This window comes from Hippopotamus amphibius, chromosome 6 (genome assembly GCF_030028045.1).
Source record: "Hippopotamus amphibius kiboko isolate mHipAmp2 chromosome 6, mHipAmp2.hap2, whole genome shotgun sequence".
NCBI lineage: Eukaryota > Metazoa > Chordata > Mammalia > Artiodactyla > Hippopotamidae > Hippopotamus > Hippopotamus amphibius.
The window spans coordinates 162,124,822-162,142,074 of record NC_080191.1 but is presented as its reverse complement, the minus strand read 5'-3'; the positions used below and the strand labels follow the sequence as shown (position 1 = coordinate 162,142,074).

General features: G+C 45.1%; 1 protein-coding gene across 1 annotated transcript; it reads right to left on the bottom strand.

The window, feature by feature from the left end:
- Positions 1-5,234: 5,234 nt before the first annotated feature.
- RTP1 (receptor transporter protein 1) lies at positions 5,235-7,795 on the bottom strand. Its single transcript, XM_057740162.1, has 2 exons — positions 7,524-7,795; positions 5,235-5,754 (listed from the first exon to the last, which is right to left on the bottom strand). Exons 1-2 carry the CDS (start codon positions 7,793-7,795, stop codon positions 5,235-5,237), a joined length of 792 nt encoding a protein of 263 aa, XP_057596145.1.
- Between the last annotated feature and the right edge of the window lie 9,458 nt (positions 7,796-17,253).

Sequence of the window (17,253 nt, the reverse complement as noted above, 5' to 3'; positions counted from 1 at the left end):
AATACTATAAGCCTATTAAGATGGGAGTGAAGAATTATTGGGCTTATTTTAGAAGTCAGGGGATAAGACACAGTCTGAAATTCCAACACTACCAACCTAGTCCTTGATTAAGGTGACACCACTCAAGGTAACTGCCTTGCAAAATGTGAATACCTTCTTTGGAGAAATGACTATTTAAGTCTTCCACCCATTTTTGGATTGGGTTGTTTGTTTTTTTGATATTGAGCTGCATGAGTTGTTTGTGTAGTTTGGAGGTTAATCCTTTGTTTGTTATTTCATTTGCAAATGTTCTCTCCCATTCTTAAGGTTGTCTTTTCATCTTGTTTATGAAACACAAGCTTTTGCTGTGCAAAAGCTTTTAAGTTTAATTAGGTCCCATTTGTTTATTTTTGTTTTTATTTCCATTACTCTAGGAGATGGGTCAAAAAGGATCTTACTGTGATTTATGTCATACAGTGTTCTGCCTATGTTTTCCTCTAAGAGTTTTATAGTGTCTGGAATGGATAAAGAAGATGTGGCACATATATACAATGGAATATTACTCAGCCATAAAAAGGCAAAAAATTGAGTTATTTGTAGTGAGGTAGATGGACCTAGAGTCTGTCATACAGAGTGAAATAAGTCATAAAGAGAAAAACAAATAGTGTCTGCTAATGCATATATATATAATCTAGAAAAATGGTACTCATGAACCTAGTGGCAGGGAAAGAACAAAGACGAAGACATAGAGAACGGACTTGAGGATGCAGGGTGGGAGGGGTGCTGGGATGTAGTGAGAGAGTAGCATTGACATATATACACTGCCAAATGTAAAATAGATAGCTAGTGGGAAGCTGTTGCATAACACAGGGAGATCAGCTTGGTGCTTGGTGATGACCTAGAGGGGTGGGATGCGGAGGGTGGGAGGGAGGCTCAAGAAGGAGGGAATATGGGGATATATGTATAAATACAGCTGATTCACTTCGTTGTCCAGCAGAAACTAACACAACATTGTAAAGCAATTATACTCCAATAAAGATGTATAAAAATAAAAATATTTTAAAATGTGAATACAGGTAGAGAGAGATTGAGTCACAGTAAGATGCATAGCTATTTGCTTCCAGAAAGGAAAGGAAAGGAAAATGTTATGAATATTCAGATACGAAGGTCCAACCCCAAGCTGACCTAGGCAGACTGAAATCTTGGTGCAACAACTAAATGGCCTGTTAGAGAGGACAGGGTCAAGGCACCATCCCGAATGCCAGAGGACAAAATAAGGCTAAGCAGCAGTTTTTGAGCCACGTCAGAGCTAGCAGGGACCCTTCAGATCACCTTACCTCTTTGCTTTAAAAATGAGGAAACTGAGATCCAGCGGAGGGAGAAGACTAGGTCATCCAAGGTCAGCAGTCTAGATGCCTAGATAATGGCTAAGCCAGAGCTGAAACCCAGGTTTCTGGCTCTCAGGCCAATGAGCTTTCTACACTACAACCAACACCCCACCTGCCTGTCACAAAATAGCCATACAACAGGCGGATTTCATTTCCCTGATTCATGTGGCAATACCCACGCAATGCCAAAAATGGTCCCAAAGGAAATTTCTTAGCTGGGAGTCCTACAGAGAACCAGAACGGGACTTGGAAAAGAACTAAATTCCTTTTGGGGTATTACAGCCAATGGGAATGGAGCCCAGAAATCACTGATGTTTTCTGTTTGGGGAGATTTTTTAAATAGTTGTCTTTGAATAATGAAGAATAGCTACCATGCTGCTGGAAAAAATGAAGTCTTGCTTTGAAAGATATATGAGGAGAAGAGAAGAAATGACACTACATATATTAAAATAAACCAGCTCTAACCCTTGGGCTGGGAAGTTAATGCTTACCTCCCATTTTTTCCCTAAAGTATTTACCAACAGCACTGAAATCACAAAGAGAAAAGAGCCTTTCAGGACTCAAAGATGAGGCTGCCAATTGAGAGGGAAAGGAGAAGAAGACATGAGTGTTCAGTCTCATCAGAAAGAAGAGAAAGAATATGGGCTTTGTATCTGGAATGTCATAGATAATGTATTATTTATTGCTTACAATAGCCTTCCATGGCAGATCTATTATTCCCCTTTTGACAAGGAGGAAAATTGGGGCTCAAGGAGCTTAACTAATTTGCCTAAGGCCGTACAGCTAGTAAGTAGCAGAACTAGGACTCAGGTATTTCTTAACCCCAGATTTCATGATCTTGCCTTCCTCTATGCTCTACAGTGCTGGTCAACTTTTGTACCTTCTTTGGGCTTCAGTTTCTTCTCCATGAAATAAGGGCACTTAATCAAGACATCTCTAACTGTCTCACAGCTCTGATGGCCTATGGACTTTTTATATCGGCAATTGTCCTCAGTCGGTGATCTGGGTTCGCAGGATTCCTGAGCCCCAGGAAGGGTTCTCCCATGGGGCTGGTCCCCTGTTCTCCTGAGTTTGAAGGGAGTGATCAAGGCACTTCTTGCTGACCATACACTAAGGATTACCACCTCTGGAACCCCAATTCAGTGCCTGCAGGTCTCCTCCTGGCTTGAACATCAAAATTAATGCATAGAAGCACCAGTGGCGGAGGGCTGGGGCCCTGGAATGTCCCTGAGGAGTTTATGTATGATACCAAGCGTACATCTAACAAGTTCATCAAGTGGCATGTGGCCACGTGTGCAAAGAAAGAACTGTCCCAGGGAATTCTTTGCTAAGACAAGGGCTACACTGTGAGCAAGCCTAGCAAGTATAAGGGACAATAAGGGAGACAGAGGAGGCGTTCTTAGATTGTAGACAACTTCCTACAGAGCAGGAGGAGGCCTAATGCTTTAGGAAAGAGTTCCGGACTAAAACTAGGTGAGGGTTGGACTCCTTTCTCTGCCACTACCTGGCAGTGGGACCTGGGGTAAGTCACTTCCATACCGTGATCGTGCTTTAGCAGGGAGCAGAGCTATAGACAGGTAATCACAACAAAGTTGATAAACAGCTGACAAGGGTGCCAGAGCTCAGAGATGGAGACTCTCAGAGCAGGAGAAAGCCATTGTAGCAGGTGGACAGGAAGGAGCTGGGAGGTTTGAGGGAGGGTCAAGTCCCCAGGGCAGTGAGTGGGGAGAGAGTGGGGAAGCTGTGTCCAAGTCCCAGCGAATCCAAGGCAGGTCATCAAGGAGAATCTCAGGGCTCATTATGATAAGCCTGGGTGCAGAAGGAAGCCTATTTCTCAGTGAGGAGGCATTACACCAGGCAGCTCAGGTAGGTCACCTGGGGGTCTTATTCTAATTCAAACGCTCAGGCCCCACACCTAAAAGTTCTGATTCTGTTGGTCTGAGCTGGTGGCTGCGCACGGACATTTCTTTAAAAGCGACCCAGGATTTCTAAAGTACAGCCAAGGCTGAGAATATCTGCAGTAAGCAGAGACGTCTGGGAGACAGGGCCTGCCCCTTCGTGCCCACTGGATCCCAGCACCCAAATCAGGCCTCGCCAGACAGAAGACACTAAGGATGTGTCTGCCAGATAAAGGAATAGATACTGTGTACACGAAGTAAAGGAAGGCACCAGCCAGTTACCAGAATCAGAGCAAGGGTAAGAGTGACCTTCACTGAGTCCCCGGGATGACTGACCAAGGGCTGCCTGCCTCCCTCCTAACTATGTTCATGATTGGCCCAGACCCTGAAGCTAGAGCTAGCTCAAGCTTTATGTGGGGACCCCAGAAACAGGAGAGAGGGAACAGGCCGTTGCAGATCAGGAACACTGCTGCATCCCAAACACACATTAACCACTACTAAGCCTGCTTGAAGACATCTCATCTTTATTGAAGTACCCTGTCTTTATAGAAGTGGCCCTCCTCCCTCCACCACTACAGGTGGGGGTGACTTTCCATTAGGAAGGGGAGCCGTGGGGGAAGGAGGAGGAGTCAAGGTATTAACAAAGGTGAGGTGAATGAGGACCCTCAGAAATGCAGGGTGGCGTCCCACTTCTTGCTTTCTGCCCCCCCCCCATACATCACTCTGTACCCCTACATCAGAAAGTCTTCTTTCCTCCCTCTCCAAACCATATTACATCCCATTGGAAAGAGATTAGGATTCTCCCACATATCTACGCACTTCTCTACGGACAAAACACTTCACATCTTTAATGCTCCCTCTCTTACTAATGGACCCCCATTCCTGTGGTTCTAGGGGGGCAGATGATCATGGGTGAGAGGGCCCACGCCTGGCCAATATAGGAAAGCCTCTCAACAAGGGTTTCAACAAATAAACCAGCAAGCCAGGTTCCTGTTCCTGTATTCTGACCATCAGAACCATTGAGAATCAGTTGGACCTGGTCCCTAAATTCTGGATCCTGAACTCTGAAGACTCTTCATGATAATGGAGAGGCACTATATTTATTTCCTAGGGATTTTGTGCGTTGCTTCTAACACTCTACCTTCTAAATCTCTCCTAAATTCTCTGATGGTTCATATGCAGTGGGTGGAAGCCTAGCTCTATGGGACTCCACCCTAATCACTATCTCCGTGCCAGACAGGCCCCAGAATCCACCCTGAGTGGAGGGAAGCTGAAAACTGGGAGTGTGGAAAACAGAAGCAAGGGACCTTGCGTACCCAGGAACAAAGGGGCAGCCTCGTGCCCCCACCTCTCTCTCTTCAAGAGGAACCTCTGCGGTGTGCGTGGAGAGAGAGCTGTAGAGAGACTTCTACACTAGACAGAGGCTGATTTAAGGCTGCAGCTCCGGATGTGTGCGATAATAAGGGCCAGGGCTGAGGGATACACGAAACCAAGGATGAGCTCATCTCTGTGGAAAGGCCGTTTGAGATCACCTAGTCCTGTAATTTTCAAACTTTTTAGAAGCACTGGACCTTTTTTCATACAAAAATCTTAAATAAAGCTCCATGTAACTTGGAGCTGCTCTGATGAAAGCAAGAGGTGTAGGTAGGAGTTGGGGATGGGCGGTGTGACCAGGATGGGAAACCCACTCACTCAGTCTACCTTCCAAAGCCAAAAGTCCCTGAGGCACCTATGCAGAACATTGGGGCCCTGGGTCTCACTTTGAAAAGCCAGTGATCTAGCCCAAACCCTCAATTTTATAGATGAGAAAGCTGGGTGATTTGTCCAGGGTACCCACTGAGTCCGTGGCAGCTCCAGCGCTAGAAGTTAACCTCACTTCCAACCCGGGTCTCTCTTCACGCCCTCCCACCAGCTGGCTGGCTCCTCAGGCCTTGGGCCCCTAGCGTCCCCTGGGCCCAGCAAGGGAACCTTAGACGGAGCTGCCGAAGGAGAACTGCAGGTAGATGATCAGCAGCAGGACCGTGGCCCAAAACAAGCACCAGGGGATGGAGAAGAAGTTGCAGCCAGAACCCTCCTCTGCCTGCGGCTTGGTGGGGCTAGGCGCCCGGGAGAAAGTGTAGGTAGTCGCCTCCTCCTCCAGCAGCTTCTCGCTGGGCTTCCAGTGCACGATGCCCTCCTGGCAGGCCTCGCAGAACTCGCCGCGGTGCCGCCGGTTGTCTTGGCGGCTGGCCACGTGGATGCGGTACTGGCCGCCGCGCTCGCCGTAGCACTGCTCGCGCAGGCTGGTGATGAGGTTGTCCACCAGGCACTCGATGTTCTCCTCCAGCATGCTCGACTCGTCCAGCCGCGCCGTGCCGCACTCGTAGCACAGCTGCTTGAAGACGCGCATGCGCACCGAGCCCGCCCGCTGGGCGCGGTCCAGGTACATGTGGAAGAGGATGACCACGTGGGGCGACTGCCAGGTGTGCCAGCACCAGGAGCAGTGGAACCTATGAAGGGGAGGAGAGGACGGAGTGGAGGTGGTGGAAACAGATCTGGGAAGGAGGTCAGGCGCAGTGGGCAGAGCCTGGAGGCAGAGGTGGTGTGTTTATGGCCCTCTGGGTTCGTTAGCTTTCCCCAGGTGGCTGCCCCCTTGTGTGCTCTGTTAGGACCAGAGCAGGCGCCTCAGGGTGCACCTGGCATCCAGCAGCGCTCTGTAATCACTGGGCCCTCCTCTTGTGCCCTGCAGAAGGCTCAGTGCCCTCCCTTTCAGCGCCCTCAGGCCTTGCCTTTGGGCATTTGGCTCTGGGTAGCTTTCCTCATCTGTAACATGTGCACATTACACTAAAAGAGTCCTTCCCGCTCAAATATCCTTTGAGTCTGATAACAGATGGCACGCACTGCATAGAAAATGCAACCTCCATCCCCACAGTTGCCTGTCAACACTGACTGTGAACAGGCTAGACCCAAATCCGGAGAAAATGACACCATCATCACTTCTCAGCCTCTGGGCCAGTGTCAGGATGAACATATCTGGAGGCCTGGAGGTGGAGGCAGTGTAGGCCCAGAGTGAGCTAACTGGGGCCAGCTTGGGTTCTCAGGTCATCGGCCAGGTCGGGAGGATACACACTCCCCACCCCCCTCAGCCCACAAGGCTTCCAGGTGTTTGAGAAACTCCTGGGCCCTGTCAGCAAGTGTCCAGTCCTTTGCATCCCTCCCATCAGCTGGTTAAAGGGTTCCACATGTCCGTTCTCATCTCTTCCCTTTTACTCACATCCTTTGGGGACTGTTTTCCCTCTCCCAAACTAGACTACAAAACAGGGAATGGAAAATGTCAGAACTGGAGGGACTTAGAAATCACGTAACTAATGCTTTGTTTTACTCTGAGACACAGAGAGTAGGAAAGCTGTACGCATAGTGAGTTAGAGGCAGAGCCAGTATCCAGCACATAACAGGTGCCCAATAGATGTTCCTTGAATTGAACTGAATGAACTGAATCAGGGGAGGAAGAAAGGCCTTGCTTCTAGCCCACAGGCTGCACCACTCAGCCTCCACGTCTCCTGTCCTAGAGGTAAGTCTTTACATAACCCACCCATGGACAGGAGTGCTGGAGAGCCATCTCAGACATTATTGTACATGCAAAACACCTAGGGACCTTGTTGAAATGCAGATTCTGATTCAGTAGGTCTAGAATGAGGCCCGAGATTCTGCATCTTTAACAAGTTCCAGGTGATGCTGCTGCTGCTGGTCCAAGAACCACGAGGCAAGGACCTATGCTACCCATTCCTTCCGCAAGTGGGGAAAGTGAGGTCCAAGAAGGAAACTGAATTGCTCAAAGACCCTAAAGAGTAGAGCTAGTTTCCACACACCTCACGTGTTCAATATTTCATATTAAGTCAAGCCGAGTTAAACAGATTGAAACTGAACTGTCCCAGGACCAGAACACAGACCTCTTGACCCACATGCCCCTGCTTCTCTTGGCTTTCAATCATTTTAAGAGGTTATTAAAATATAAATATGTAAAATAGCGTTTAGAACTAATAAATATATTCCACCTCTTTTTCAGAAGGGGAAATGATGACTCAGAGAGGGAAAGTTACCAGGTGCTCAGTGGAATCAAACTCAGGTGTCCCAACACCCAGTTAGCTATGCTTTCTTCCAGTCTAAGTGGCCCAACAGTGAGGTGGACCCTTAGCACCTGGGTTCTCCCTCTTTCTGTCTCTTCTTGGAAGGTGTCCCAGGAGCTGCCTGCAGGGCCCCTACTTCCTGGGCTACTCACCTGCCCGAGGCATGCAATTCCAGGTACTGCTTCCAGCCAGGGGCCAGCACGTTGTGCTTGAGGTTGGGATCGATGATGAGGTCCCAGCTGTCAGCTGGCTTTGCCTCCTCCATCTTCTCATAGAAGATTTTCTTCCATTCACCTGTGGTCACACTTTTACACATGGTCTCGTCAGTGGTGAGGGAGGGCAAGCTCCACTTGAGTGAGAACACGGGAAGTGAGGGCAGGTGCAGGGCAGGGCAGCGCAGTCTCCACGGTCTAAAAATCCTCATCGGCAGGACCGGGAGCAAGCAGGACCCAGCTCCCTCCTTTGTCCGCAGTGGAACCTGTTTCCACGGCAACCAGGCAGGGCGCCAAGAGACAGAGGTTGAGAAGGATGGAGTCTCTGAAGGGGTGTTTCAGGGCCCCAAACTGAGGCTGCAGAGGCAAGGTTTGTGGATCTAAGTGACCCTAGGCAGAGTGGGGGGCCTGAAATGAAGCTGAGCTTCAGACCATCTCACACTGGCCTGCCAAGGGCATGCAGAGGCGAGGACCTGGGAACTGGCTCAGCTTTACCTGGCTGCCCCTGGAGGTATCATCAGCATCTGGCTGCTATGGTAACCACGATGCCTTAGGGAGCCAAAGAGAAATAAGGGATGGGAAGATGTAGACCTGTTAATAGATGCAGCAATAATAATAAACCCTCTCTCTGCACCCTCACCCGTCTTGCCATTTACAAAAACTACTGGAGGTCTCTCAACCCCAAATTGTTATTGCCGCTGTACAGATCAGGGGACTGGGACTCACCTAGCTTATAAATGGCAGACCCCGTAGCCAAATCCAAGCTATTGAGCCCGCACCAATTAATTCATTCGTGTCAAACATACCCATGTGCCAGGTTCTACATATGCCAGATGGTTGTAAATGGGTATGCACACAGTAACCAGAATGCAACAGGATCCATGCTGTGACAGCTGTGTATAAGAGCAGCCACCTGTGCACAAAGGTGAAGCCGCTGTATCAGCCTGGAAGGAGTAGAAAAGATAATTTTCAACTTGATTATAGAAGAGGAACATAACATCCACGGGAAAAGCAGCCTTTACTATTGGTGCCTCTTTGGCTATTTTTTAATAAATTAGTTTCCCTTTATGAAAGTCATACAGGCTTATTATAGAAAATTGGAAAATATAGATAAAATAAGGCAAAAGTAAGACTCTTCCTAATACCCATGCTCAAGATAGTCACTGTTAATATTATGATGTACACACAGTGCCTGCTCTTTTTCTGTACATGTATGTGTGTATATGTACATGTTTATATGCATGTGTGTATATATACACACATTCTACATACTACGCTGTGATCTATTTTTTAAATAACAATATGTCACAAATATTTTTCTAGATCATTTTCTAGGTCTAGGTCATTAAGATTATTCCAGCTTGGAGGCTGCCTATATGCTGTTATATGACTGGGCATGATTTATTTAGGCAACCATTCTTTTGAGGGCATTAATTTTTTTCAATCTCTCACAATTACACTCTTGCTTGCTATTTGAATAAAACTTATCGCTGAAGTTCATGGACCTGAATTTCAGGCATCAGAGATGATGGTTCCTGCAGTTGGAAAACACACTCTTGACTCTACTCCCTGCAGAAGCTTGGTGTGGCTAGAAGAATCTGAGCAGGCTCCTCAAGTAGTATAACTTGTAGATAACATATAGATTCTGAAGGTTAGGGATGAAAAAGAAGAGCCTAAAACTCCCATCTGATTCTGGACACTGTCTTCCAAGTTCTTCTCCTGCCTCTGCATGAACGCTTGATGCCTTGGCATCCTTTATTTTAGCCTCGGTTTATTCAGACTGGCAATGGGATAATAAGGAAGCAATGTCTTTAGTGATTGAAAGTAGGAGCCCTGGAATTATTTGCCTGGGGTTTGGTTTTCCTTCTTTTTTTTTTTTTTTTTTTTTTGAATGCTCTTATATCCTCGTAGGTAGCTATTCTAATATATTTAATATGTGTCATTTCAGAATGTGTGTTGATATTTTATGTGAATATATTTTTAATTTGTGTAGTAACAGCAATCACTATGTAGCACTTACTAGGTATTAGGCATTTTTCTAAGTGCTTTATACATATTAATTGATTTCATCTTAAAAATAATCTCTCTATATAGGTAATATCAGTAGCAGCTCCATTTTGCAAATACGTAAACTAAAGCAGAGAGATTAGATAACTTGCCCAAGATTCAACAGCTAATAATTAGTGGGACTGGGATTTGAACCTAAAAAATTGTTTCCAAAGCCCCAGCTTAATCACTACACTGCTCAGCATAGAATATTAAGACAAAACATTTGCTAAATAAATGTGCCTTTCTACCTTCTCATCACTGGAGATTGCCATTCCAGACTCAGAGAATTGAAATTTATATCCTTTCAGCAAATACTTCAGTAGGCCACCCTGAGGCCATAGCCCCTGGAAAGAGGAGTGAGGAGTGAGTGTATTTAACCCACCAGGTTCCCTGGGACCACTGTGGATGCCACCTCTGCTGCTGAGCTTCATGTGAGCTTCACGGAGCAGGTGTCCACAGACCCCTGGTGCCCAGTGTAAAGATTTTAGAACTGAAAGAGAAATTCAGCTTGAAATCTTACCAAAGGAAATACAGTGCATAAAGCCATCTTTAGAAACACCATTCCTGTGAAGTCATCATCATTTGATGACAGGCACCCGGGTTCAGTGGAGAGAACACTGAACTGGAAGGCAGGATATATCAATATTCATCGCAGCCCTGCTTTGTGACCATGGGCAAGTCACTTCTCTTGGTCTCAGTTTGTTCCTCTGTTCAGTGAAGAATTAGAATAGATGGCAAGGCTGAGGTCCCCTCTGGCTGTAGCCACAAATGAATTCAAAGAGCTTTATACTTAGAAACCTGAATCCTTGGAGGGCGGGAGGTAGGGGATGGAGGCTACTAGATGGAAGAGGGATGCTTCTAATGAGGCATTGCAGGTAGTGCCTGGAGTCAGGGGCTGTCTCCTTGGGGGCTGCTGCATAATTGAAGACCTCGGGGGAGGTGTCACTCCACTAGCTTTGTACTGGACAGAGTAAGAAGGACAGAAATTAAATCAGAGCCACTGAACATTAATGCTGGAAAGGGTTTTTAATTTCATTAAGCTTTGTATCCTTCGAGTCAGTATTCTTGCCTCTGAATGAAGGCAGTCAATACCCAGAGAAGTAAACTGACTTAACCAGCCTCAGAGGTGTGATGGGAGCTGTCTCATATTGCAGCCACAGGCCAAGGAGAGGATGGAAACTGAGGACATTTCCAGAAAGTATGTAAAGCTGAGAGAAGCTTATAGAACGTGCCCTGGAGCCAAAGTGTATTACCCAACACCAGGAACAAATTCTCTAGAATTATTTTGCAGATGTTGCTACAATAAACATTATGATGAAAAACAAGAACACGGAAGGTAAGAATCACCAGAGTTGTGTGTGTGTGTGTGTGTGTACACGTGTGTGTGTGTAACCAGCTGATGCAATTCCCATTGGCATAAATTAAGTTTAATTTAGAACCTGAGCTTACTATGCAGAGAGCAATGTCATACATCCTTCTTTATAGCAGAATGTTTTCTCTAATAAAATGATGTTTCTATCAAGACAAATAACCCTCTGGTATTGCAACTAGCTCTCTATCAAATGAACTCTGATGCCATGAAATCTACAGTTTAGAGATTGCCAACCTGTTACTGACCAGAGTTCTTGGACCCTTTAATCAATAGAATTTGATAAGAGGCCAGAAGAGAAACTCAGGCAAGGCTTTACTGGGACTTGTGCTGTAGCAGGAGGGAGTGAAAACGCGTAACAGTTTCCCTTGCTCACTCCCTGGGGTGGGGATAGGGGGCAAGCTGGTTCTTTATATGGGATAAGGGTTGGGGCGGGCCCAGGGATGGTGCCGCAGGGGTGGCTTCGGTGGTTTGCCTGCCTCTTTGGTGGTGTTGAGCGCAGGAGGCATGCCCAGTCCCTGCTTTTGCTCTGGACTCTTCAGACGTGGCAGTTGCGTTTTTGGTCTTTTCGTATCTTGTTGTTCATAATTTGCCCCAATGGCACAGGCATGCAGTTTTGTTCAGTCCCTTACAGTGTCTTTGTATTTTGTTGCTCAAGGAGACATTTGTCCAGGTACAAGCACAGCAGCAAAGGGTCCCAGGTCCTAGCTTGTCTAAAATCTAGACATCTTTAAAGCCAATGGCCTCACCTTGACCAGTTTCTTAAAGTTTGTGATCACATTTAAATCCATAAAATGGTTTAAAACTAAATCCCCAACTAGAAAACAGAGTGGCAGGGGAGGCGGGGTGGGGGTGGGGGGGTGGGGAGAGAAGAAAGAAAGCTATGTCTCTAATTTGTTATTTGGATCAATAAGAAATATTTTATAGTTTATTATTCTATGGTTGCTTATCAAAATGTTACAAAAATAAACTCTTGAAATAATGCACTAAGGACAGGTGATTCTCAACCAGAGACAATTCCATATCCCTAAAGGGCATTTGGAAAGAGGGGTGTGTATGTTTGGGGGTTGGATCAATGAATAGAAATTTCTGCTGGCATGCAGTGCCCGGAGACCAAGGACCTAAATGTACCTGACAGTTCCACGAAAAAGAATTTTCCTTCCCAGAATGACCTACCTCTGCTGAACCCAAATAGTGAGCCCATCCATGATCTGTTGGCTTATTGGTGTAAAGAGCCCGAATAGTCTCAACTTCCAACTTAATAAAACCATTGTTTCCTTCCTTGGTGGAAACATTCCTCCCTTGGGAACCAAGACCTCTAAACCAGCAGAGTCCAAAGTTGTGGGGGGTAGGAAGCAAAGAATAAACCAAAAAAATAAACGAGCTAACATCACTCGTGTACCACCTGAGGTAATTTTGAGAGAGCTTTTCCACTTAATTCTTGGAACCGAGGAAAATAGCACCAAACCTTGGATGCTAATTCAGAGTACATGCCGCATCCTCGAGAACAATACCCCAGGCCTGCAAGATATTGTCACGGAGATGGCTCTGCAGCTGAGTCTGCCAGAGGTCTCCCACTGTTCCGTCGGGCCAGCTGCTTCAGAGTGATGGGATATACAGTAAGACAAATGAATTCCGTGCATAAACCCATTGCCAGATTTCATTTGCTTTAAAGACCTGTTCCTAGTCAGAAGCAATTCTATACAGAACATCACAGTGGCAAATAAGGTATCCTCTAAGTTCACTGCTGAGTGTCCAGATGACCATAGCAGAGATCAACACTGCAACCACCTGGTAGCAGTTTGGTTTATATTGGGCCATTTCCATCAGGGAAATGGAAATGGGCAGAACTTTGTTTTCACTGGAATAGACGGTTACTATGGACATAGGTTTCCCTTCCTTCCCCACAATGCTCTGTCATTTGTGGACTTTCAGAATGCCCTAGTCACCATGATGGTATTCTCAGTTGCTTAGGCTTCCTCACTACTTGGCGGATGGTTTCCAAGAAGGAGCATTCCAAAAGGAAGGAAGTGGAAGCTGCCAGTCCTCTTAGGGCTACATCAGGAAGCCCAGACCATCACTCCCATCATGTCCTGGGAGTCAGAGCAATCACAGGGCCAGAGTTAAGGAGATGGAAAATAAACTTCACTTTTTTTTTTTTTTTTTTTTTTTTTTTCTCTGCATTGAGTCTTTGTTGCTGCACACGGGCTTTCTCTAGTTGTGGTGAGTGGGGGCTCCTCTCCGTTGCCATGTGTGGGCTTCTCATGGTGGTGGCTTCTCTTGTTGCAAAGCACGGGCTCTAGGCACGCAGGCTCAGTAGTTGCGGGCCCTAGAGAGCAGAGGCTTCAGCAGTTGTGGCACGCATTCTCAGTAGTTGAGGCACATGGGCTTAGTTGCTCCACGGCATGTGGGATCTTCCCGGAACAAGGATCGAACCTGTGTCCCCTGCACTGGCAGGCGGATTCTTAACCACTGTGCCACCAGGGAAGTCCCCACTTTTTTCTTTTAACTGAAGTATAGTTGATTTGCAATGTTGTTTTAGTTTCAGATGTACAGCAAAGGGATCCAGCTATATATATGTATATACATATATTCTTTTCCAGATTCTTTTCCATCATAGGTTATTACAAGATATTGAATATATTTCCCTGTGCTATACAGTAGGTCTTTGTTTTTTATTTTATATATAGTAGTGTGTATCTGTTAATCCCAAACTCCTAAATTAACCCTCCCCACCCCTGCTCTTCCCTTTGGTAACCATAAATTTGTTTTCTATTCTGTGAGTCTCTTTCTGTTTCGTAAATAAGTTTCTTTGTATTATTTTTTAGATTCCACATATAAGCAATATCATAAGATATTTGTCTGTCTCTGATTTACTTCACTCAGTATAATAATCTTTAGGTCCATCCATGTTGCTGCAGATGGCATTATTTCATTCTTTTTTACGGCTAATACCCCATTGTGTACATATATATACACCATATCTTCTTTATCCATTCATTTGTCGATGGATACTTAGGTTACTTCCATGTCTTTCTTGACTGTTCTAAATAGTGCTGCTATGAACATTGGGGTTCATGTATCTTTTCAAATTAGAGTTTTTGTTTTTTCTGTATATATGCCAGAAATGGGATTGCTGGATCATATGGTAATTCTATTTCTAGTTTTTTAAAGAACCTCGATACTGTTCTCCATAGTGGCTGCACCAATTTACATTCCCACCAGCAGTGTAGGAGGGTCCCTTTTCTCCATACCCTCTCCAGCATTTATTATTTGTAGACTATTTGATGATGACCATTCTGACCAATGTAAGGTAATAACTAATTGTAGTTTTGATTTGCATTTCTCTAATAATTAGCAGTGTTGAGTATCCTTTCATGTGCCTCTTGGCCATCTGTATGTCTTCTTTGGAGAAATGTCTATTTAGGCCTTCTGCCCATTTTTTGATTAGGTTGCTTGTTTTTTTGATACTGAGCTGTATGAGCTATATGTATATGTTGAAAATTAAGCCTTCGTTGGTCATACCGTTTGCAAATATTTTCTCCCATTCAGTAGGTTGTCTTTTTGTTTTGTTTATGGTTTCCTTTTTTGTGTAAAAGCTTATAATAAACTCCACCTCTTGATAGGGAAGTGGCATATATCTACAGGGAGGAAAGGAATTGGTGGCCACCTTTGCAGACTATCTACCGCAATGCCCAATAGTTTGTTCTTATCCTTCAAAGCTTAGTGTCTCGAAAAAGCTACGTCAAATTCTATGATGTAAGTTGAGGTTGACATTATTTTGCAGAAAAGGAAACTACAGATCAGAGAGGCAAAGCAGTCAAATAGTAAACTAAATCCAGCAAGCCCGAACTCAAAACATAACCAGAAAGGAGCAGTAGGCTGCTCACCCTGAAACCCAGTAAAGGAAAGCATTGCAAGTACTCAGCTCACCACCACCACACATCCCTGCGTGCCCTATCATGATGTGTAGGAATCCCTTCCTCTCCTTCCCCTCCTGCCCTCACTACCACCGCTGAGCTTCTTTTCTCAGCTATTGCCCAGTCTGTGAGTCCGATGTGCTGTTATCCTTCAGGGCACTATCAGAGGACAAGGTACAACTTTACTTTTCCATTGAAGTCACCCATCAGTCCACTGAAAATCCACCTAGGATGCATGTCTAGAACTTTCCCTTCTCTCTCTGATCTCCCTTCTGACAAGATCAGGCACATTCAAGGTGGTATGGCCATAGACTCTGATCTCCCTTCTATCTTCTCCTCTTCTGCTTTCTCTTCAGGGCCCTGATTCAGTCTTTAGAGTGAAGCATCTACAAGCAATAAATGTTCCTCCTACTGATACTGACCACCTACCATTGCGCGACTTTGATTCATTAGCAAGGTTTCTGTCCTTTCGTTCTCATATATCAAAGATCCTCTACTCAGCAAGGTAAAGGAAGAAGCAGTGTAGGGAATGGAGGAGAAAGTTCCATCACACCACACACTGTCCTCCTTCCAAACCTGACCTTTCCAAGAAAAGCCATGAGACGAGAACATGTGGTTCTCTTCTTTGGAAGGGATGGGAAACTGCTCTGGACAGCAAATGTGTCTTTCACGGCAGCCACAGAATAATCCTGGATCACAGTTACATTTAATTACTTTGGCTCAGCTTCTACCACCTGATCTGAAAAGACAGAAGTGTATAGAGAACAGAGTCAAGGAGTGGAAGAGGTCTGGGGGTTTATCTAGTCCAACCCTGATCAGATGCACCAGTGACTCTAATTTATCACATGTGAAGCTTTACATAGACACAAGATGATCAGCTTTTAATTTAGTATAAAGGCAACTCTTCGTCCAGAGTAAGGAGACCATTCACTCTCTGTCTTCAGACAGACCCAGTGATCCAGGATTAGGGTTACTACTGAAGTCCAAGTAATCACAGAGGCCCATTGATAGTCAAACGGTCGCCCAGCCTGACATGAACACCCCCAGTGTCATGGAGTGCACTCTGTCCAGAGGCAGCAGATCTAGCTAAGCTCTGGCTGTTGAAAAGGTCTTCTTAGCTGTATGCTGACCTCTCACTCCCTGAAACCTCAATTCACTGTGCCTTGCAATACAGAGCACTTAACAAAGTCCTAGCCCACAGTAAGCAGTCGATAAATTAACTACTTTTATTTTATTTTTTAACAAGTACTCTTGGATAGCATTGTTTCTTTTTTTTAATTAATTAATTAATTTATTTATTGGCTGCATTGGGTCTTCGTTGCTGCACACGGGCTTTCTCTAGTTGCAGTGAGCGGGGGCTACCCTTCATTTTAGTGTGCAGGCTCCTCATTGTGGAGGCTTCTCCTGTTGCAGAGTATAGGCTCTTGGCGAGTAGGCTTCAGTAGTTGCAGCACATGGGCTCAATAGTTGTGGCTCATGGCTCTAGAGCCCAGGCTCAATAATTGTGGTACATGGGCTTAATTGCTCCACGGCATGTGGGATCCTCCTGGAGCAGGGATCAAACCCATGTCCTCTGCATTCCCAACCACTGTGCCACCTAAGAAGTCCCAAATTACTTTTAGAGGGGGGAAAGTGTGCTGTACTTTTTCTGTTGGAAGCCTCTATTTAAATAATTGGTCAAAATCTATTTTGTCAGAGCATCACTGCTTTTTTTATTCTTTAAACATGAAAGCTTTTATTAAGAATACCTTATATCGAAGCTGAAACACAACTTTAGGGGAAAGAGTATTATTTATTCTATTCTCTGACATAATTTTCTGTACTGGCAAAAGCGAAACAGTTCCTATTTGATAATCGGTTTGTCACGGAATCTTTCAAGCACATATGAAAGTGAACAACAATGGAAAACAGTGAAACTCCACGTATCCATCACCCAGCTTCAACAACCAGCAGGCTTCTGCCATTCTAAACCATTTTCTTTAACATAATATTTGAGATTTCCTTCAAAATATTATGGGTGAGGGTATAAATGAACCATGATTAACCACGAGTTCATTAGTTTTGACTTTGAGTTGGAGGGTACGTGTGCATTTATTATACTAGTCTCTCTACTTTCTTATGTCGAAACTTTCCATAATAAAAAGTAAATAAGCATTTTTTCTTTTGCTCTTCGTTCTCTCCTAACTTTGCTTTGAAAACCATGAACCCATGCTTCTTGTAACTTGTAGCTATAGGCATCTAGTTTAATCCTTTGTGGTCTGAATTTTTCGATACATCTTTCTATCGTTGTAATGACAACCTTATATGCACAAGAATAGTCTAAAAGGATTCC

What these genes read in the sequence shown, in the direction of transcription:
- RTP1 (XM_057740162.1), bottom strand. Translation starts at nt 7,795, where the DNA reads ATGAGGATTTTTAGACCGTGGAGACTGCGCTGCCCTGCCCTGCACCTG. An exon ending in GAATTGCATGCCTCGGGCAG is followed by an intron (nt 5,755 to 7,523) that starts GTGAGTAGCCCA and finishes TCCCCTTCATAG; the next exon opens with GTTCCACTGCTCCTGGTGCT.